Genomic DNA, 24,541 nt, shown 5'->3' on the forward strand with positions numbered 1-24,541 from the left:
TGATAGTGAGAAGGAGTGCAACTAGACTGCAAATTGTATAGTATGTGCCAAGCCATGTGCTCTTTTTAAAAACAAACAAGTTTTACAATAACCCCGAGAAGGAGATTCTGCCATCCTCAGGTTGCAGATGTGGACTCTTTATGAGATTTAGAATTTTTTTTTCCTTTTCTTTTTTTTCGGATCCCACCGTTAGAAGAGATTAAGGCCTCCTGTTACTCCCCATGAAGAAAGTCCATAGATGGGATTTTAGAAATAAATTAAATATATTTTATTATTTTTCACTAGCAATTGCTCCTGAGATTTTTGAATATAGAGTTTTTCCTTGTTTGTATATAGATTGATTCATTCAGTCTTTCAATATTCGTTGAATATTCATTAAATTCTGTGTTAGGCACCAGGATACAAATATTAGTAATATAAAATTCTTGTGCTTCAGAAGCCCTAAGTGATTGTTTCTGTTTATTTTGAGTGTGAATGAAAGGGCAGATGCTGGGAGAAAATGTGTAAATAATCTAGAAATTTGGTAGCCAAATTGCAATTTAAAAAAGAAATACATGAGTCATTTCTTTTTTTTCTTGTTGCAACAGATAAAATGTGCTTTTACAAAGCACAAATAGGAAAAATTAAGGAAAATGTTGCCTCCTAACCAGTGTGAGCAGCTCTCTATTTACTTATTCACATTTTGACTATATGGATAGGTTTTTACACTTATCACACTTACATACATACACAAACAGATGAGTATATACTCCCACATGCAGATCATGCTATATTACTTTTGTGTAGTCTGCTTTATTTAGGAACATATTAAAATGTTCTATTCATGTTTGAATATCTTTTAAGGGCTAAATAGTGTTTTTTTGCATGAGGATAGTTCAATGTATTTAATCCGTTCTCCATTGTCAGTTATTTAGGTCATCTACATATTTTTTAAACCCATGCCATTTTGTAGCTAAATCTCTATATTTATCCTGAATTATTGCCTTAGGAAAAACCATTAGCAATGTAATTACTGGATTTAAGACTTACACATTGTGTGTGTGTGTTTGCTTTTATGTTTTGTATATTTCTAAATTGTCCTCGAGAAGAGCAGTACTAATTTGCCCATTACCAATGGATTTGAGTTTCCATTTCTCTTCACTGTTATCCATGCTAGGTACAATTTCTTTTTTTAAAACTTTTCCAATTAGGTCAAAAAGAGTTTCTCTTTGAAATATCCCTTTTGAAAACTCCTTTGACCTTTGAAATTGCTAGGAACTGTTGCTTTCTGGTACAGTAGTAGCACTTTGTGTTATGGTTAATTGGTTGGCTGATTAATTGTCTCTACGCTTGGTGCAACTTAAGGGTCTAGTACATCCCATCTACCTGTGTGTTCCTGAATATCCATGAATGTTTGTTGAAATTAATTGAACTGGAGAACATCCATAAATTTAGAAAGCATTCTATGTATAAATTTCAATACAACTGGTGGACAGTTGTATTGTTCTTGTCAGTTGTAATTTTTATTGTACATTGATTAAATGGCAGCACCGTGTTAAGTGTTTTATGTACTTACATGAAAAGAACAGCTCTTGAATTCAAGACCAGCTAATTCCTAAGCCATCTTTCTTTTCCTTCACTTTCCTCCCTCCTTTCTTTTTCTATTCTTTCCTCCTGTTGCTATAGACATGTTTAAACATATACAAACTAGAGAGGACAACATAATGACCCTTGATATACCCACTATCAGCTTCAGCAACTATCAACATATGGCCAACCTTATTTCATCCATGCCTTTTCTTACTTTATATCCTCTTTCTCATGTTGGATTATTTTAAAGCAAACCTCAGATACATCAATTTTATCCATATATATATATATATGTGTGTGTGTATATATATATATATATACACACAATTATATATATATAGAGAGAGAGACCCTATTTTTAACCTAAACCATAATATTATCATACTTTAAAATAGCTATAACAATTTTTTAATATTAACTAGTGTCCAGTCAGCTTCAAATTTCTCTGATTACCTTAGAAGTGACCTTTTATGGTTGGTGTATTTAAATCAGTATCTACACAAGGACTGCACATTGTATTCTGAACCATTCCAACCACAGCATGGCATTCTTCTTTCCCTTGTAAAACATGTGGCCTGTCCTCAGAGACGGAGATACTTAACTGGAGGAACCTAAAATTTATAAATAATTCCCATGGATCAAATATCTCCCCAGAAAGAAGCACATTCAGTTGTTAACACCCGAGAGATGCTGGCTCTGTGTGGAATGGCGAAGGCACTGTTTGCTGTGGATGTTCACCAATCACTCTCCCTCAAAATTCATCAGTATATTCATTCAGGGACTGGGAATTCAGTTGCTTTTACTTCTGCTTTTGTTGTAAGGCTCTATCACAAGCCATAGTTTCCTCCCTTAAGATCTATAGTTAGATTTAAGTGACGCTGGCTTGAAAATTCTGTCTTTAGCAATGAACTGAAAATGTGCAGCATGCTGGCCTCTGTATGCCTTCCTGGGAGTGAATGACTTGGAAATGGAAACCATAGGCTGGCTATTTTCATAAATGGGTCATGAGTTTGATAGACTGTTTCACAATAAGCCAATTTTCATGTTTAATTTTGGTTTTGTTTTGAACCTGAAGGTCTAGTGATCCTCCACTGTGTGGTGGCAGATGGGAATTCCACTGGAAGTCCTGAAACTAATGGCCTTCTCTGCGGAGATCCCAAGGAAAACTGTGCAGGTAATGTTTAACTAGCTTTATATTCAAATCTGAGTTTTAATTTTCTGATAATAATAATATTAATAATATTAGGTAATTATTTGAGCACATATTAAGGTACCAGGCATGGTGCTAAGTGCTTTATATACAGTAATTCATTACTACTCTCAAGAGCCCTCTGAACTAGATAATATTTTTTATTTTATTTCAAGGAAAAAACTACAAAGATTGAATATCTTGCCAAAGGTCATACAGCTGGAAAATATCAAATCTGGAATTCAAACTCAGGTCTTTCTGATTCTAGTGCCTTCACTCAACCACTGTATTTTGGGTCACAGATGCATGCTCCAGACTCTAGCATGTGATATCTTGGACTGGATTCATGAGAAGCTGACATATTCTATTCAAAGTTAAATTCCTTGTTTCTTTTCTACCATAGTTAAAAGAAAGGGAGAGGGCAAGGATTTTGCATATTTTAGCTTGGAGATATTTAAATTAGTTTTCTCAAAGTTATCCGTTTAGGGCAGGAGTTGGCCTAAATAAAGGGTTAAGTAAAAAGAGTTTTAGGCTTCGGGGGTTATGAAGTCTTTGTCACAAGGAGTCAACACTGCCATTGTACTGTGAAAGCAGTCATAGACACTATGCAAATGAATATGTTTGGCTCTGTCCCAATAAAACTTTAGTTAGGGAAACAGGCTGTGGGTCAGATCTGATCCTTGGATTACAGTTTGCTGACCCCTGGTCTAAGGTTATGCTGTTCTGTATAGATTATATGGTCTGGTCTTCTACAGAGGTTATTTCTGACTTAAAAAAACAAAACCAAACAAAACACAGGCCAGTTAAAAAAGCACCATATTACTATCTGCAGTGGAGAAGAGCCTACCGTATTCCCTGGAAAATTCTATGAGCTGGGACTATGGTGACTTGGTGAAAACTGCTCCTTTCCTAGCACCCTTGGGAAGTTGTAACAGAGCCAGGAACACACTGAGCAAGTCTTCCTGATGTGAGTCATCAGTTCCAGCCAAATTTTCCTCTTTCATTCCTCACAGTAGTGGGTGGCAAGAGGGTGCTCGTTGGCTGTAGAATCTAATGGTGTCTTAGGTCATGCTTGGGCCTTGTCATCCATGTAGGCAGAAGAACAAGACCAACTTTATGTGTTTGTGTTTTTCTTCAGTCTGGTTTAAAATGTCTTCAATGATGGCATTTTTTTCACATTTCCCTTGGGAAATTATTCCATAATTTGATGACTGACAATGTTCAAAAATCTACCTCATGATCATTCTAAATGTTTTTAAATTTTATTTTTATTGTGTTAAAAACAATTAACATGAGATCTTCTTATTTAACAAATTTTAAAGTGGGCAGTACAATATTGTTAACTGTAGGTTAACAGATCTCTTCAAATTTATTAGTCTTTCATGAACCAAAACTTTATACACATTGAATAGCATCTCCCCAACTCCCCAGCAACCACCATACTACTATCTGCTTCTATAAATTTGGCAATTTTAGATGCCTCATGGAAGTAGAGGCATTCATATTATATTTGTCTTTCTGTGTCTGTCTTATTTCACTTAGCAAAATTTCTTTCAGGGTCACCCATATTGTCACAATGGCAATATTTTTCTGTTTTATAAAGCTGAATAATATTGTATGTGTATCCCATATTTTCTTTATCTGTTAATCTGTCAATAGACACTTGAGTTGCTTCCACCTTTTGACTTTTATAAAATAATGCTACGATAAACAGGAATACAAGTATCTCATTGAGATCCTGATTTTTGTTGGGTTGTTTCTTTGTTATTGAGTATGAGAGTGCTTTATGTATTTTGGATATTAATCCCTTACAGATGTATAGTTTAAAAACATTTTCTGCCATTCCATGGGTTGCCTTTTCACTCTGTTGTTTCTTTTGCTGTGAAGAGGTTTTTCATCTGACATAGTCCCACTTGTTCATTTCTGCTGTTGTCACCTGTGGTTTTGGTGACAAAAGCTAAGAAATCATTGTGAAGACCAATGTCAAGAAATGTTCTTTTATGTTTTCTTGCAGGAATTTTACTCTTTCAGATCTTATATATAAGTCTTCAGTCCATTTTGAGTTGGTTTTTGTGTAATGAAACAGCAGGTCCAATGTCATTCTTTTGCATGTGGATATCTAGTTTTCAAACATCATTTATTTAAGAGACTACCCTTTTCTCATTGTGTATTCTTTGTACCCTTGCTGAAGATTAGTTGTTCATATATTCATGGGTTTATTGCTGAGCTGTATATTCTGTTCTATTGGTCTTCATACCAGTATAGAACCATGTTCTTTTAATTACTGTAGCTTTGTAGTATGTTTAAAATGAGGAAGAACGATACCCCCAACTTTGTTCTTGATCATTTTTGTCTAGCCAGGGTCCTTTGTAGTTTCCTTTGAATTTTAAATTTGTTTTTCCATTTCTGTAAAAAAAAAAAGTCATTGGAATTTTGATAGTCAACCCATAGACCACTTTGGGTAGTATGGACATTTTAACAATATTAAATCTTTCAATCCACAAAAACAGGATGTCTTTTGATACACTTTTATCTTCTTTAATTTCTTTAATCAATGTTTTATAGTTTTCAGTGGACAAGTCTTTCATTTCTTTAGTTTATTCCTAAGTGTTTTATTCTTTTTGATGCTATCATAAATTAGTTTACTTTTTACTTTGCTTTTTGAATAGTTTGTGATTAGTGTATACAAATACAACTGGTTTTTAATGTTGATTTTGTATCCTACAACTTTGCCAAATTTGTAAATTAGTTCTTACAGTTTGTGTGTGTGTGTGTGTCTGTGTGTAGTCTTTAGAATTTTTTATGTATAAGATCATGTCATCTTCAGAGATAAAACTATTTTTTTTCCAATTTAGATTTTATTTATTTATTTATTTTCCTAATTGCTCTGGCTGGGACTTCCTGCACTATGTTGAACAGAAGTGGTGAGACTGGGCATGCTAGTCTTGCTCTTGCTCCTCATCTTAGAGGAAAAGCTTTCTAATTTTTTATCATTAAGTGTCATGTTAGTTAAGAGATTTCGATATAAGGCTTTTATTATGTTGGGGTAATGTCCTTCTATTACTAGTTTGTAAAAATTGTTATTATGAAAGGGTGTTGAATTTTGTCTAAATGAATTATGAATGAATCTATATTCATGAAGAATGTTGCCCTGTAGTTTTCTTTTCTTATAATGTAATTGTTTAACTTTGGTATCAGGACAATACTGGCTTCAGAAAATGTGTTTGGAGGTGTTTCTTCCTCTTCAATTTTTTGAAGTAGTTTAAGAAGAATGGGAATTACATATTTAAATGTTTGATAGAATTCACTAGTGAAGCTATCTGGACCTGGGCTTTTATTTGTGGAGGTTTCATATTATAACCAATTTTCTTATTAGTTATAGGTCTGTTCACATTTTCTATTTCTTTATGATTCAATCTGGTAGATAGCTTGTTTTTAGGAATTTATCTGTTTCTTCTAGGTTATTCAATTTGTTGGTTTATAGTAGTCTAATATTATCCTTTTTATTTCTGTAACATCAGTTCAAAAAGTACAAACTAAAATAGAAAAAGGCTTATAGAATAAGAAATAAAGAAAATATTTTTGTAGAGTGTGTTTTCAGCTGCTATTACAAAAGTCAAAGGAAAATTTAATAAAAATATTTATACAATAAAAAAGTTACAGTTAAAGTTAATTAATTATTGAAGAACGAATTTTTTTATAATACAAATGTAGCCTAAGAGTATAATGTTTATCAAGTTTGTGGTAGTTTATGATAATGTTCTAAGCTGTCATATTTACTCACCACTCACTTGCTGACTCACTTAGAGAAACTTCTAGTCTTGCAAGCTCCTTTCATAGTAAGTGCCTTATATAGATATCCTATTTGCAAACCTTTATATAATATTTTTACTGTAACTTTTCTGTTTAGATGTAAAAATACTTACTATCATCTTATAATTGCCTACAGTATTTAGTACAGTAACAGGCTGTATAGGTTTGTAGCCTCAGAACAATAAGCTATACCAAATAACTAAGGTGTGTATAGGTCACATCATCTAGGTTTGTGTAAGTACACTCTATGATGTTTGCTCAATGAAAAAACTGCCTAATAATTTATTTCTCCAAACATCTCACTGTCAGTAAGTGATGCATGCCTGTATGTCATCCTAGTCCTTTCTGGCCCTCAACGTTTCTGCTGGGAAATCCATTGATAGTATGATGGAGGATCCATTGAGCATGAAAAGTCATTTTCATCTTGCTGCTCTCAAAATTCTCTGTTTATCTTGAACTTTTGACAATTTCATTGTAAGGTGTCTTGGCGTATATTTCTTTGGGTTTTGGGATTTTGGAATTTGTTGGTCTTCTGGATATGTATGTCCATTTCTTTCCTTAAATTTGGTAAGTTTAGGGCATTATTTCTGTGAATAACCTTTCTGTTTTTCTCTTGGACTACTCTCAGATGTATATTGGTCTGCCTGTATTATGGTGTTTCATAAGTCCTTTAAGCTTTTTCACTTTTTGAAAATCTTATTTTTTCTTTTTGCTCCTACGTTTGCATAATTTCCAATGACCTATCTTCAAGTTTGCTGCTCCTGTCTTTTGGTTGACATAGTCTGCTGTTGAACCCATCTACTGAATTTTCAGCTTAGTTATTGGATTATCCAGCTCCACAATTTGCATTTCATTTAAAAAATACTTCTCTTTGTTGAAAATTTCACTTTGCTCATGGATTTTTCTCCTGTCTTCACTGAGCATCTTCATGATAGTTATTTTAAATTCTCTGTCAAAAAAAATTATACATCTTCATTTCATTAGTGTTGTTTTTTTCCCCTCCTTTCTTTAGAATATGTTTACCTGTTTCTTCATTTTTCTTAACTTGCTGTCTTGGTATCTGTACATTACAGAAAACAGCTACCTCTTCTGTCTTTATGGACTGGCCTTATGCAGGAGGAGACTCTCATTAAACAGTCTGGCTGAAGGGATTTGGGGGCCCGTCAAGCCTTTGTACTAGTCCAACCTTCTTTCTTTGTTCTTATTCCAAGACCTCAAGAATATGCTAAGTCCCATCAGATCTGAGATAAGTGAGACTTACCTTGGGCAGCTTCTAGAAAATTTGCATAATTGGACCCTCTGTCTCAAGGAAAAGCTAGGAACTGAGGTTCCTCTACCCCATTAACTCCATACTGATTTGACTTGATGCACTGTAACAAACAGCTGCTAGTTCTAACTACTGTTTCTGTTCTCACTGGCACCTCAGGCAGCTAGAGTATATTGAATTCTGTCTGTGCTGTAGGACAGGCAAGACAGATGCAAGTCCTACGGGCCACCCCTGACAAGTAGAGGCATTAGACATAAAGAGTGGGGGGCCAGGCACGGTGACTCACGCCTATAATCCCAGCACTTTGGGAGGCTGAGGTGGGTGGATCACAAGGTCAAGAGATCGAAACCATCCTGGTCAACAAGGTGAAACCCCATCTCTACTAAAAATACAAAAATTAGCTGGGCATGGTGGTGCATGCCTGTAATCCCAGCTACTCAGGAGGCTGAGGCAGGAGAATTGCCTGAACCCAGGAGGCAGAGGTTGCAGTGAGCCGAGATCGCGCCATTGCACTCCAGTCTGGGTAACAACAGTGAAACTCCATCTAAAAAAAATAAATAAATAAAGCAGCGGGGAAGCTGGGAGCTGGTCATCTTTGTCTTTTGTTCACTCTATGCTGAGCCAGGTGAGTGGGCTATGGAGATTACCAACCTTAACTGATGTTTCTGATCTCACTGGCCCTAAGGTGGCTAGAATATGTCAGGTCCTGTCAGTGTTCTGAGACAGGCAGGACTAAAGCCAGTCTTTTGAGAAGGTCGAGAAAAGATGTGATGGTGAACATATAGTCTGACTCTTCCTTACCAAAGAGAAGCTGAGATCTCGGAACTTTTCTTCTGATCATACGGTGCTGTATTAGGGGTAGGGATCATGATGAGAGCTGTCTCAGATTTTCCTACCTTCTTCACTGTGGCTGCGTTTGCATTCACTTAGAAATCAGGAGCTTCTCAACTAGTTTCTGAATTTCTTACAAGAGAATCTGTCTGTATTTTGTAATGTTGACTCAGTGTGTTTTTGGAGAGTAGGATAGTGGAAAGCTTTCTATTTTGCTATCTTGATGACATTACTCCTCTGTTTTCTTTAAAACAGTTTTTATTTTAATAGTTTTGGGGGAATGCCCATCAATGATAGACGGGATAAAGAAAATGTGGAACATATACACCATGGAATACTGTGCAGCCATAAAAAAGAATGACTTCATGTCCTTTGCAGGGCATGAACGAAGCTGGAAACCATCATTCTCAGCAAACTCACACAGGTACAGAAAACCAAACACCATACGCTCTCACTCATAAGTGGGAATTGAACAATGAGAACGCATGGACACAGGGAAACATCCAACACTGGGGCCTGTGGGGGTGGTGGGGGGCAATGGGAGGGAGAGCATTAAGACAAATACCTAATGCATGTGGGGCTTAAAACCTAGATGTCAGGTGGGTAGGTGCAGCAAACCACCATGGCACATGTATACCTATGTAACAAACCTGCACGTTTTGCACATGTATCCCAGAACTTAAAGAAAAAATAGTTTTTGGGGTACAGGTGGTTTTTGCTTACATAGACAAGTTCTTTAGTGGTGATTTCTAAGATTTTAGTGCTCTCATCACCCAAGCAGTGTACACTGTACCCATTATGCAGTCTTTTATCCCTCAACCTGCTCCCACCCTTCCCCTCTGAATCCCCAAAGTTTGCTATAACTTTCTTGTGCCTTTGCATCTGATATGGTTTGGCTGTGTCCCCATCCAGTTGTCACCTTGAATTGTAATAATCTCCAAGTGTTAAGGGCAGCAGGGCCAGGTGGAGAGAATTGAATCATGGGGGTGGTTTCCTCCATAATATTCTCATGGTACTTTTATAAATGGGAGTTCTCCTGCACATGCTCTCTTGCCTGCTGCCATGTAAGTGTGACTTTGTTCCTCAATCAGTGTCTATCATGATTGTGAGGACTCCCAGCCATGTGGAACTGTGAATCAAACCTCTTTCCTTTAGGAGTTACCCAGTGTTGGTATGTCTTTATAAGCAGCATGAGAACAGACTAATACAGCGTCTTTGTAGCTTATCTTCCACTTATAAGTGAGAATATACACTATTTGATTTCCCATTCCCGCATTACTTCTGTTAATATGATGGCCTCCAGCTTCATCCAAGTTACTCCAAAAGACATTATTTTGTTCCTTTTTATGGTTGAGCCGTATTTCATGGTGTATGTATACCACATTTGCTTTATCCATTCCTTGGTTGATGGGCGCTATTTTCTAATATTTTGTATATTACAAATAGACGTGGCTTTTACATTTCTAATACCTTGAGCATAAAGAGGGGTCTAAGGAAGTCGCTAAACAGAATAATCCCCAACCCCACACTCTAAGCCATTTTGACGTCTTAGGCAGCTTTCTGCTTCCAGCACCAAAATTTTTTTTTTCAAAGTCTATGCCCATCAAAGCAGACCTCCCCATCACACATCTTCCATAGTAAGTCAGTGACAAGTTGCACCCTGCATGGTCTTAGAGTGCCACAGGCCTAATCACTCATTGTGTGAAAGCCAGTTTCCCACAGTGTAGAGACCACAGTATGTGATCTCTATTTTTAATTATTTTAAATTCAAATACCCGTTTTTGCATTATTTGGATAGGTTTTGGCGTTTACATTTACCTCTAATTTTTCCTCTGAAGGATCACTGAGGAAGTAGTTCTTTTTGTTCACCCGCTCAAATTCATAATTTTCTCTGAATTATAATTTCTTTTCTGAGAGATGGTCTGGGGACATGCCCAGATAATTACTTTCTGGTGTGTTTTCTGCTTTCTTTAAAATTTATTATTATTATTATTATTTTTAATTGACACAATAATTATACGTATTTATAGAATGAAGCAGGCTATTTTCACACGTTTACAATGTTATATGATTAAATCAGGGTAATTAGCACATATCTATTGCCTCAAATATTTATCATTTTCATGTGTTAAAAACATTCAAAATCTGCTTCTTTAGTTATTTCAAAATATGCAGTATATTATTGTTAATTATAGTTACCCTACAGTGTTGGAGAATATTAGAACTTTATTCCTTTTTTCTAACTATAATTTTGTATCTTTCAACCAATCCCTGGCTATCTCCCCACCTCCTTAGCATCTGTGGAAAGCAAAATTTATGAATCCCTGATTCCTTTTTCTCACTATTGCTTGTATGTCAGAGTTTAAGTCTGCATTTATAGATCTTATAAATATTTTAGTAAAACTATTGTAAATTTTCTAAAATATTTTACAAATATTAAATGTAAATGTATTACTTATAAATAATAAATATAAAAGCTGAAAACTTCAAATAATGCAAAAATGAGTATGTGAATCAAAAAAATTAAAAATAGAGATTATATACTGTGGTCTGTACACTGTGGGAAACTGGCTTTTATGCAATGAGTGATGAGGCCTGTGGAACAAAACCAATATTTTTTGTAAATTATTTTAGTAAAATTATTGGTATAATTAAAACACAAACACATTAGTGATTCGGTGGAAAATCAGATTGCTTAAATACCACAATAATAATGTAATGTCAGAAAAAAATATTTCACATTTTTCTGTATAAGACACAGACTTTTTTCTTGCAAATGGGCTTAAAAACATAGTTACGCATTTTGCTATTTGAGAACTTTATCTGGAGATGGAGAGAAAACAGACTTAAACATGACTATATGTTAGACAGATGTTAAGAAATCAGTGAGAGAAATACAGAGCAAAAATGCTTAATTCTTTCTTTGGTTTACTCTTCTTTTTCTAGTAGCCTATTAGAAAACAGAAATGAAACAATCAAAAAACCTCAAGAACGCAAGGCCAGAAGTGTTGAAAATCAGTTGATTTTGAAAATTCGAATCAAGGATTGAGCTTCTTATATTATCAGACTAAAATAACCTCATTACCTTACAATATCAGGTAAAATTAATAGACTGTGCTAAATATATTTGAGCTCGATCTCTGAGGATCTAAGCTAGATGCGCCTACTCTTATATGATGGCCACAATATCATCAATTGACTTCTTCAAATCAATCTTCTTCCCCCTTCCACCCTCCTTCTCATTCTTGTTCCCTCTTAACTTTTTTGTTTCCTTCCTTCCTTCCTTCCTTCCTTCCTTCCTTCCACCCTCCTTTCCTTCCTTTCTTTGATGATTTATTTTATTATACTTTATTCATCTGGGATATAGCATCATCATCATCAACAACTACACTTTTAATAAAAAGATAGTGTCCATCATCTATCCATCTCCTGCTATGTGCCAAGGACTGTTCTGAGTGTTCTATGTGTATCAATTCATTTAATCCTAGGGGTAACTACGTTATTCCCTTTTTCAAATGAAGACACTGAAGCACAGAGAGGTAAAGTAATTTAAGATCATACAGTAAACAAAAGTAGCGTGATATGAATTCAGAGACACCATCTCTCTAGAAAGTGTGTTGTTAATCACCATGCTAAACTGTTTAGAATCATGTGGGAGGATCAAAATGTGTAATGTGTGAGAATAATTCTAAAATAGTGATAATAATAATAATTTCCTGAAGGTAAAGTGCAAATGAGAACAGTAGATTCTTAAAAACTAAACTAATAGGATGCAGAAACAGATCTTCTCAACAGACTGTATCATTTTCTAACTTGAGTGATACATTCATTCATTTTACTAATATTCATGAGCACCTGCTATGCAGCAGGTTGTGCAGGTGTCAAGGATGCAAAAACGAACAATTTTCACATATGAGATCAGAAAGGCAACAGAGAAAGAGAGGTAATGAGTAAGGTATAATAGAGCCTTGCCAAGGAGTATAAGGCCTTCAGCTTTTTCTCTGAGTTTTAATGGCATTACTCTGGTTTCTGTATGCAGACTTGACAATCAATTGGACAAAGGCAGAAGGAAAGAGACTGGTTAAAGCTGTCATCATAGAGACTATTTCCAGCCTGAGATGCTACTGGGCTTAGACCACGGTAGTGGATATCGTGGGATTATTCTGCATATATTTTGAATACAGTCAACAGGATTTGTTGATGCATTAGATGTAGAGTAAGAGAGAGATAAGCCAAGATAATTCCAAGATTTTTGGTTGAAATAACAGAAGAATGGATATTATTTACTGAGATAAGGAAAGGCCAGGTTTGAATAGGAAAATCAAGGATTCTATTTTGGAAGCGTTAAGTTGAAATGCCATTTAGGTATCCAAGTGAAGATGTTAGTTAGTTGGACTGTTGGGAATGAGGGACGATACCTAGGAGGCAAACTAAATTTAGAAATTGTTATCATAAAGATGTGTTTAGGATAGGAGACTTGATGAGCTTACCCAGGAAGAAGAGGAGAGGAGGGAGCATCCAGCCCTGCTGTATTTGCAAAATTTTACAGGTTGAGAGAGGCAAGGAGGATCCAGCAAAGAAGAATGGGCAAAGGAATCATCATGCACACAAGAATTCTGCAGGATGTATTCTTGAAAAAACAAGAGAAAGATACATTTTCTTCCTGTCCCTTCATCTTTATTTGCCTCCAGCCATGAATATTTTTAAACATGTGCAGAGATACCTATGCTTCAGCATTGATTCTTTTGTTTTCCTCCAAAGGGATAAAATGAAAAAGGACAGCTCTGGGTGAAATCTCATTCCTATAAGCTCGGAAATATATGGCAGGGCCTTCCTACTTAAAAGACATGCTAGTCTGGCCATATCATGCCACTGAATTCCCATATAAAAAATTCTAGTAGTTCAGAAAAAGTTAGCATGTACCTGTGTGAGATGTAACTTCCCCTTTCACTTTTCTGTAGGAAATGTCATTGGATGTAAGACAAATAGGGATCTTCAATTAAAATACATTTTCAAAGTTTTTATTTCTTCAAGGACACTGAATTTACATTCCTCTGACCAGAGACAGTTGGCAAGATAAAAAAGAAAATTAACTTCAAATATATGAAACGTTCTTCTTCACATTTTGGCCGAAGAAGTTTGTAAAATGAGGAAATCCCTATCGGGAAGATGCCTGGAAGCCAAGGAGTAAAATCATAAAGCCCTAGGCCCTACTTCCTATGTGTGTGGGAGGATGAATTTATAGTTGTTTTTCTTCCTCAGTCTCCTCGTTAACACCTGTGGGACTTCTATTTTTTTTTTTTTTTTTTTGAGACTGAGTTTCGCTCTTGTTACCCAGGCTGGAGTGCAATGGTGCCATCTCGGCTCACCGCAACTTCCGCCTCCTGGGTTCAGGCAATTCTCCTGCCTCAGCCTCCCGAGTAGCTGGGATTGCAGGCACGCGCCACCATGCCCAGCTAATTTTTGTATTTTTAGTAGAGACGGGGTTTCATCTTGTTGACCAGGATGGTCTCGATCTCTTGACCTCGTGATCCACCCGCCTCGGCCTCCCAGTGCTGGGATTACAGGCTTGAGCCAACGCGCCCAGCCGGGACTTCTATTTCAAAGTTTAACATTTCCTTTTACATTTGTTACATAGAGATGTAACTGTGCATCTAACTATGGAGCTAGATTTACTATAAGGTTATAACCATTGTAATAGGTATTACAAAAAAGCATTGTAATAATAGTTGTAGTATTGATTGCCCTTTGAATTGACTTCAGAATATAGTTGCTGATATCAGTGTCATCTACAAAATTATTAAATATATTTGAATGAATACTGTTTTAATAAATAAGTAAAGGTTTTATGAAAGATATACCTGATGGCTCTATTCTGAAGAGTTTTAGTCATAAAGGCATCACAAAGCCTCTTTTGTCTTGGGAACTAGAATGATATAGAGACTAAGGAACTATGCTATGTTTAATCAAAACATCCATCAAATTGAGGAAAGTTCCATATGGAAACTAAGTCATTTGGGTGTTTGCTGTATTCCTCCAGTTTGCTTAGCCCAGGGGAATCTAGTATGTCTCATCTAACTACCTATATGACCCAAGGAGGATGACTACCTCTTGTCTAATTGCTATATGATGTAAGAAAGATGTCCTTGCTTCTGATTCCTTTTGCAAACCCTTAGAGTTACATCCACTAACCTGCAGCAACACTAATAATTTCTTATTTAGTTGGTGTTTAGCATCTTTAGAGTATAGTGTCCCGTGAAGAGATTGCTATATATTATCAGGGGTGCCCATCCACTCATGAGATTGTGTTGCAGCCCAGCCCACTAGGGGATGTAGTTTTCCAGTGAAGTTCTCTGGGACAGGGGTGTGCTTTTGTTTTGGGAATTTGAGTTGGAAAGGGATAATATGGGAGGAAAAAAGATCAGTTGAGTTCGACCACCTCTAGATCGGTGGGTATTTCTGGTTACCACATTGCTACATTTTCAAGACTATGTCATTCACTTTACAACAGAGAAACACAATACTTGGGACCAATCACTCTTTTGTCATAAGATTAAATTTTTCTCCTTCTGCATAAATATCTCTGAAATGGAAGGGTATATTCACCCTCCCATGCCCTATATTATCAGGTCTAATGATGGGCAGAAAACACTGGGTTCTGTAGTTCAGTTTTTAGATAACATGAACTTGATGAATACTGGATTATAAGGAATTGATATTTTAGGTGCCTTTCAAAAGAAAGAATGCTGATTAGCTTGTCATTTTCACAAGGAAGAGACCATCCCATCTGGGTTTGTGTGTGTGTGTATGTGTGTTTGCGTGCATGTGTATGCATTTGTGGCAGTATATGTGATTTATTTTAGTTTCAGGTTTTAAAGTTCCTTAAAGAAATCACTGGACATTTTCTGCCTGGTGGGATGGAAATGTTTTAAAATCTAAATGATGCTGGGAATATTTAAGAGCATGCTTACTTGGCAAAAGAGAGAGCTCTGTGAGCGATCAAAACAGGACCTGGCAACCATTTCCTTGGCATAGATTTGTGCTGCTTGGATGGACGAAAGCTGATCAAATCATTGCATTCAGCAGCTGCTGGTTAATTTGCTTTTTGGTATCATACTCTGGATAATGTTTATCAAAAGTCTGGGTGCATTTAAAGGGGCACAACAGCTAGTGAAATAAGTAAAATTTAGGATACATAGCCAAATGACATACATATTTAAAGGCAGGTATGCTTTGCAACTCTGGAAAGGTCTTTCTTGCTCACACAAGATCTGTCATTAAGTCTGCTGCCTCGTGAGTTAATCTCCTTGTCCTCCATCCCTCTAACCTAGATTCACATCACGTGTCTGCCCTGGTTTTCTCTTTGTCCCTACTAAGAGTCCAGTCTATACTCTCCTAGGTAATATGGTGATAGGATGCTTCACAGTTTGAAGTATTTTTTAATATATCATTTAATTTCGTCCATAAGAATCATCCTCAGCTCTCTCTTGCATTGTGTTCCAAGTGTAAACACTTCAGCCTACTAAATTCAGAGTTTCTAACTTTTATTCACAGACATTCTTTGCTGTTCTCCTTCAGGACCCTTCCATTTCAGTGAAATCTGCCTCCCACTGCCTGCATTAGACCTGCATATTCTTGACGCCATGCCTCTGCCCTTGACATTCTCCATTAATCAATTGCTTGTTCACCTCCTCTAAAATCTACATTTTCATACATTTTTCTTTTATTAGGTAAGCATTCTTCATACTTATACAAGATTGCTGTTAGAATTGCCAAGATTGTAAGATTCTGGGATTAATTCATTTACTGAGGAGTTTATTGTCCCAGAAATTCTGCTAAGAATTTCTATATGTCCTTTTTATCTGCATCTCTCAACAGCCCTTCAAACTAGATGTTATCATCTCTGTCTTACAGATGAGGAAACAAAGGTTCAGACAGCTTAATTAGCTTGCCCAGAGTCATCCAACTAATGAAAGGTAGAGCTGAAAATTAACACGAATTTTTTTCTCCAAATCCAGTGTTCTTTACACTGTTTCCAGTGTACTAAAACCATTACCTGGTTATGATGGTATTTTTTACCGGTTTATTGCTTATTCTTGTTTTTCTATATGTTCTAGTTTACCAGTTTAGATAGTTAGATAACGTATCCTTTATTTCTTAGATGTTTTCTAGTACCTATTATAGAGCTCTGAAAATAGAAAACACTCAACAAATGAAAGTTGACATTAATTTATTTGTCAGAATATACAGGGCTTTGCCTTTGATACATTTGCAGTTATTTCTGGAAGACATTTTAGTCTTTCTGATAAGTCTCATTGGTACAAGCAGTCAGCCAAGGTGGTTATCAAGTCACCAATCACAACCAGGCTAGCCAGTTCCTCAGTGACATTCTGCCATCCCTTGACACTCTGTACTGTGACCTGGAATCACAGGAATTTGCAGTGTATAGATTATCCTAAGTCCTTTGAGAGTCCTGTCTCTGTTGGCCCGGGGAAATTACGTGTACCCTTTTCATAATATTAATCACGATGTTTGATAGTCATTGCTATAAATGAAATGATTATTTAATGTCACTGGAATGCCAGGTACCATACCAAACCTAGTGTGACATGCCCTTCTGACACAAACACACAATGGTCCTCCTGGCTCCACAGATGGCTGGATCCTGCAAGCTGCCTGAACATGGAAAGTTTGACCCTGGGCTGGAGCTGGCTTGTTGTTTTCTGTGGGTACAGACATATGTCCCTTGTAAATTAATAAACGAAACAGCTAGTTCGTATTTCTGTTCTATTTATCTTGACTATTGTTATTTACTAAAGCTTTTACATGTCAGTGATGGGGAAATAGCTACATATTACTATCCTCAGTTGAAAAATTAGACAATCAAACCCCTAAAAGAATAAGGCAAGGAAGTCAGTTCAGGATTTAAGTCCAGAGCATGGAGTTTTCAGTATTTTCCTCCTACGTCACAGCAGCAGAAGGAATCCATGGGGCAAATTAGAGACACAATTTCCCACTGAGGCAGGTGTGACTTCTGGATGCATCAGGCTGAGAGTTGATCACCCACACCTGGCGAGCAGCTGGCTGAACTAAATGCCAGAGTGTATGTAGCAGTCAAGAACGTGGACTCAGAGGCAGACTGCCTGGGTTTGAGTCCCTGTTCTGCCACTTTCTATCTGTGTGATCTTGGAAAGTGACTTAACCTCCATGTGTTGTACTTTGTGCATCTATCAGTTGGAGATTAGAATGGTGCTTACCTCACAAGGCTGTTATGAACATTAAGTGAAAAATACACAAAAAGCAAACAGACCAGCATCTAGTACTCAGGAAATGCTATGTAAGTGTGTAGGTTAAACAACAATCACAACCAAACCCAAAAGCCAACCAAACAATAAACCTCCCTTCCCTAACATGACTCTGATAACTTTCATGGCACGAAAGTCTTCTCTCCTATTATACTTGTGTTTTAACCTTTAAATGACAGTAAAGTTTCTGAAAGGTAGGTTGAAGTCAAATCTTAATTAAAGTCGGGAATGTTCTCACCACGATCACCAGTGCTCAATATCTAGAGCTATTTTGGAGTCACAAAAGCCTGACTTTTATCCTAATGCAGAGAAAAGGAAAAATGAGAGATCCAAATATATTCTGCAGAGAAACTGGCAGCAAGATAGCAATACAATTCTATTTACAAGTGAGTGTTTACAGAGAGTTGATTTATTGAACTTTTTCTCATTTTCCAGCTACCACTACACAATCAAAGCGGAAAGGCCACTTCTCTAGGTGCCCCAAGCAATACAAGCATTACTGCATTAAAGGAAGATGCCGCTTCGTGGTGGCCGAGCAGACGCCCTCCTGTGTGTAAGTGGAGTGTCCTCAGCCAGCAAGCAAAAGGGTGCAGAATGGTGCCTGCCTGGGGCTTGCCAGGACTGGAAAGTCTGAGCTAACCATGCCATCTGTCAGAACACAGTTTCGCCTGGTCCTGCCCCCAGCCGCTTGTTTAGGGGCCCACTCAGCAACTACTTATGGAGACACTGACGCACACTTTCCTCCTGAAATATGAGTATGTGAGAATCCAGCTCCACTTCTAGGCTGGGCAGTGTCCTCTGATTTCTTGCTCAAGCAGAACTGATTCTTTTCGGCTCAAATAATCTCTTGGGTGGCTCAAATGGAAATGAATTATTCTGACAAGTGTTAGGTGGTTCGTAGTTAGTTTAAATAGGAGGAAATTCCTGCCAAATTAAGAGCTACTTTTGCAAGTGTCAGTTAAGCACAAGGAATTAGTCCTATTTGTAAAAAAGAGATTAGTGAAGCCTGTTTAGTACGGTGGGGAATTGGGAGAAAAGTTTTCAACTCTGTATTTGAGTCCTACTTCAGTTTTACTCAGGCATACAGAACTTTTTTTTGCATCTTTTAAATATGTATTTTTTCTAAAAAGATGTCCCACTGATGTGTTTCCTGGGACCTTTCCTTAGAGAACTGAGAGGTGATTCTTCAAGTGCAATTTTGACCTAAAGTTCATAGAAGGTTAGTGTTCTTCTGCACAATTGCCCCAGTATATTTTTTTCCATAAGTATCTCAGAAAAATAATTCCAAATCCCAATTTTGTAAAAACTTTAAGAGTCATGAACTTTTTAAAAACTTAAATATAGTTAAGTTTAATTTAAAAGAGAAATATGCATGGATAATGCCTGGAGGTGGATCACAATTGCTAATGTAAGAAAATAAAGAAATGTGTGTGCAAGTGTGTGTGTGTTGAGAGGAATAGATCAAATTTAAAAAAATTCATTTAATTGCTTCCTGGCTTGGAAGCACATATTGAATTTTAGAAATATTAATGATCTTCAACCCAATACATTTTCCTTGTTGGTACCTATGCCTGCAGATTTATTGTTCTTTGATATTGCTGCCCTCTAAAATAAAAACCACAGTGTGTAAACCCACCTGCCAGAGATCAACACACAGATTGTCCCCTCCAATGTAAAGTCATTTTCTTAGTCCTCATAGATCATCTAATCCTGGCTTAACTTTCTAGCTGTAACTCACCATATTCCTAAATGCTTTTCTAAAATTCTTCATTTCATTTCATGATTTATTGTATAAGCTCTTCTCATAGCCCAAAAACTTATTCTTGCTAACAGTTTAAGATGCACTGCACTCGTCATCTCATTGTGGGCCCCTTCACTGACTTCCTCCTTCTCAGGCATACACCGGGGTCTGAGTTAGATGTTCTTCCCCTGTGGTCTAGTCACACCTCTGTGAGTGCTCTTATCCACTAGAGCGTAACTGGTGGTTTCTTTAAATGTGCCTTCTGTGACTGTGAGCTCCTAGAGGGCAGGGCTCATGGCTTATTCATTTTTGTATTTCAGTGTCAAACACAGTGCTTAGAATTTACTAGGTGCAAAAGAAATGACTGATGCATGAACAAATAGTGTCCCTATTACAGTCCATCTACTGCTATACTAAATTTCCAGACCAAGACCTTAATCTGAATGGAACATCTTCTTAGCAGAGGAATGAATCACAGTCAATGGGAGGCAGAAGATCCTTACAGACAGGGCAGGTGCGGTGGCTCACGCCCGTAATCCCAGCACTTTGGGAGGCCGAGGCGGGTGGATCCCGAGGTCAAGAGATCGAGACCATCCTGGTCAACATGGTGAAACCCCATCTCTACTAAAAATAGAAAAAATTAGCTGGGCATGGTGGCGTGTGCCTGTAATCCCAGCTACTCAGGAGGTTGAGGCAGGAGAATTGCCTGAACCCAGGAGGCGGAGGTTGCAGTGAGCCAAGATCGCCCCATTGCACTCCAGCCTGGGTAACACGAGCGAAACTCCGTCTCAAAAAAAAAAAAAAAAAAAAAAAAAAAAAAGCACACAAGGCACAGATTTTGGAGCCAGATAGGCCTAAAAAAAGTTTTTGTTTTGCCTATTATAAGCAGTGTTAATAATGGGTGAGTTACTTTTTCTGAGCCTCGGTTTTATCACCTACAAGAGAGAGTAATAATACTGTCCTGTCAAGTGTTAAAGATTAGAAAAATAATAAATGCAAAAGCACTAATTATGGTACCCAGCACAGAGCAAGTGTTTCATAATTTTAAAAGTTTCCACTTTGAAAGAACAGATTTAAGTTTCCCATAAATAAAAATTTCCAACTTTTTAAGAACAATTTCTTTTGGAGATGAGGTTTTGCTATATCACCCAGGCTAGACTCAAAACTCCTAGGCTAATGCTCTTCTCCTTCCTCATCCTCCTGAGAAGCTGTGAGATGAGTGATAACCTAGGACTGATGTTTCAGGTGGCTCGACGTAGCACAGATTCAGCCAAAACTCTCTTGTCACTGGTGACAACACAGTCTTGAGAAACCAGAAATATCTCCTTTTCTTGGGATCATGGGAGTTTGTAGACTCTTTGCTTTTACACGAAAAACCAAAGAGTGTTTCAAATAATGCAAATTTTCTCTTAGTAACTTATTATTTACTTGGAAAAGGGACAATTTATTTTGTCCCATGTAAAAAATAATTTTTATTATACATGCAGCACAGCACATTTACTCTGCAGTTAATGCATGGACTTGGAAGCCAGACTACCTGTTTGAATCCCCATTCTCTTAAATTCTCTGTGTGTCAGTTTCCTCAACCATAAAATGGGGTAAATGATAGCACATACCTCAAAGGTGATAATAATGATCAAGTTAATATTTATAGATTTTTTACAACAGTGTCTGGTTGTTATTTCAAAATAGTGATCCCAATGCCCAATTTTGCAGTGCCCTCAAGGATCATGAGCATCTTTTAACATTTTTGATTTTAAAAAGATGTTTATTAAATAAAAACTCACTTAGTCACCATTTAATAAAAAAAATTAGAATATGCTCTCTTTGCCTCTTCTTCCCCTACATGGGAGATACACTCACTGAAAATAAACATCAGCTGATATGTTATTGGTTTGCTGAAAAGCAAAATAACATGAGCACCACTATAACCAGCTATGTTAACTTTTGACCTTTTAGCTATGGCTTCACGGGGGTACCAGTTTTAGGAAATACTGCTTATTGAGAAATTCAATTAAAGCATTGTTAAGCCACCAGTCCCGCAGCGTATAATTAGAAAAACAGCAGAAAGTAATTGCCGTGCATTTTATGGGCAAAGCTATTGCTTAAAAATACATTTAGTAAATTTGTTAGAGGAATATTTAAACTAGTTGGAAAAGATTATATTTAAAGCGTTAATTCCAACCTTACAAAACTCTAAAAAATCTCCCTCCTGTACACACAATTAAAAGTGATTCCCAGCTGGGTGCGATGCCTGTAATCCTAGCACTTTGGGAAGCCGAGGCGGGTGGGTCACGAGGTCAAGAGATGGAGACCATCCTGGCCAACATGATGAAACCCCATCTCTACTAAAAATACACAAATTAGCTGGGCATGGTGGCAAGTGCCTGTAGTTCCAGCTACTTGGGAGGCCGAGGCAGTATACAATTGCTTGAATCCCGGAGGCGGGGGTTGCAATCAGCCGAGATCGAGCCACTGCACTCCAGTCTGGCGAACCAGCGAGATTTTGTCTGAAAAGAAAAGAAAACAAAAGAAAAAAAGGATTCCTCCTACCCCTAATTTTAGTCTTATGTATGTCAGACTTTTGATATCTCAAGATATTTCTAAGCTCGCTTCCTGTAATTTCGACCTCAGAATGAAGTTACCTGGCTCTCTTGCAGGAGGCAATTTTCTCTTTCATCCTTGGGTCCTTTTATAATAGCTGCCTTTAGGTGTCCTTTCTTCTTTGCTTGCAGTATGCCTCACTTTTCAATTGATGGCTGTTACTGAGCTTGTTTTTCGTTTATTTGTTTTGAAGCACTGTCTCAGCTACAATATTGGTATTAAGGGATTTCTTTGCTTGAGAAATACAGGCTTTGTGGGAATTAACTGCCTTGTGTTTTGTCAAGCATAAACTATAAAACAGCCCAGAAGTAAATCCTTTCTTAAAGAAAAATGGGGTTGCACAGAATTTTTCTAAGGAGCAGAATTTAATCTTTTTGACTCTTAAATAATTATGCGTATGACCAGTATCAATTTGTGTTTTGACTTCATTTGAAGTATTCTCTTAAGGAAAATATTTATTAGTATTTTCAATTACTGTTTCCCTAATATTAATAAAGGAAAATATTTATTAATACTAAGGCATCAAGATTATGACAGATAATTTTGGTTAAAATGTCCTCAAACTTTTTATGTACTTTAATTCTCTGATGTAGTTCGGATAATTCTATAGGTAGTTCTCAAATCACTGAGATGTTAGCTCCCTGTGTGTTACTCAATCAAGCCCCAGCTTGGTCAAGTGTATCCATAGCTGTAATCTCAGACTTAGGCCTTCTGCTGACATTAGATATATCCTCACGCAGATTGACAGCTGAGAGACTGAGGGAAGTGAAGAGATTGTTGATTTCTTGTCATTTTCCTTGAAGACAGCCATGGAAAACAGGGAGGACATTTAGAGAAGAGTGGAGGGAATGGTGAACAGATCTGCAAATGCGGATTTAGGAATCAGATAAAGGAGTTAAAGAGGACAAGACCTATGTATCTGGTGTGATGTAGTTATGGAGGTGGTGAATAGAAGAGTAACAGATGGGCATGATCTAATCTGTGATACCTTCAAGCAGTAGAACTAGAATCGATGAGTAGAATTTAGAGTGGAGGGAGGAGGAGAGAAATTCTGAAGAAATAACATTCACGGAACATTCTCTGTATTGGACATTGCGTTATGAACTTTCACATGCATCAGAATGTTTTAACACATAAAACCATCAAATTTTTATATAATTTTTAAGAGAGTTTGAGCACACCAAAACTCTTTGCATTATCCTATGAGAAAATGGATAGTTCCCAGGGATTTTTGAGTTCCTTGTCATGGAAGTATTTAAGCACTGGGAACGCTGTGGAGGGAGTTTTATCCTCCTGTCCCTTTTGATTCACAGTCTAAAATGAAAAATATGTTTTAGTGAATTGTCATCATCCTTGTGTATTTATATTAGACATATTAATAATGTCTAATGATCAAGTGATGATAGGTTTTCAGCAAAGCAAAAAAAAAAATGAAATTACTAGTCAACGACGTAGTGTACGTTTTTTAAATAAAGGAACTGTGTTCTTTATTAATTTAAAGTAGTGAAAACTGTTAATTTCTTCAAAAAAGAAGTATAGATTCTTGAAAGTCTTGAGTATTTTATTTCCTTGCCCTCTTCTTGTTTTATAGCTGTGATGAAGGCTACCTTGGAGCAAGGTGTGAGAGAGTTGACTTGTTTTACCTAAGAGGAGACAGAGGACAGATTCTGGTGATTTGTTTGATAGCAGTTATGGTAGTTTTTATTATTTTGGTTGTTGGTGTCTGCACGTGCTGTCAGTAAGTATTTTTAAATTTAATTTTAAGTAAACCTGAGAAAGTATTTGCTCATAATTTCCTTTCTTCTTTTCTTCCTCCCTCCCTTCTCTTCTGCTTTTGCTTTGATTAAAATAAATCTACTTTTTGAGCTTTGCCATTGTTAATATTGAAGTATTCATAATAAACACATAATACATAATTTTTATCATTTACTGAATAAAACTGTTATGATTTAAAACAAAATTTGTATAAATGTTCTAGTTAAAAAAGACAATCTTTTAGTCTTAGAGCCTGTGTTTTGTGTTTGTTAGTAGGCTACATAAGACTTTTATTTTCTAAAACTGTACCATAACACAATAACATTGAAAGGTAAAACAACTTTTTTGCTTTGCCACATTAAAATAATAAGCTTTATATGTAAACGAGATTACTTGTTTTTTCTGTTACTTTCTAGTATGTACCAGAACTTTGAAAATCAGGAAACACCTGCTTTTTCTCTGAGACA

The 24,541-nt window shown here is 36.7% G+C and overlaps 1 protein-coding gene across 4 annotated transcripts in view; it reads left to right on the forward strand.

The window, feature by feature from the left end:
- Positions 1-24,541, forward strand: part of BTC (betacellulin) — a 44,871-nt gene that overhangs the window by 15,345 nt on the left and 4,985 nt on the right. For 2 of the 4 annotated variants that reach the window (XM_008993177.5, XM_002745724.7), the window contains exons 2-4: positions 2,645-2,743; positions 18,410-18,527; positions 23,911-24,057. In XM_008993177.5, the coding sequence (XP_008991425.1) occupies positions 2,645-2,743; positions 18,410-18,527; positions 23,911-24,057 (364 nt within the window). The remainder of the gene's footprint in view (positions 1-2,644; positions 2,744-18,409; positions 18,528-23,910; positions 24,058-24,541) is intronic. The other 2 variants (XM_017970492.4, XM_008993178.5) reach the window with 1 other exon arrangement.

This window comes from Callithrix jacchus, chromosome 3, assembly GCF_049354715.1.
Source record: "Callithrix jacchus isolate 240 chromosome 3, calJac240_pri, whole genome shotgun sequence".
Classification (NCBI taxonomy): Eukaryota; Metazoa; Chordata; class Mammalia; order Primates; family Cebidae; genus Callithrix; species Callithrix jacchus.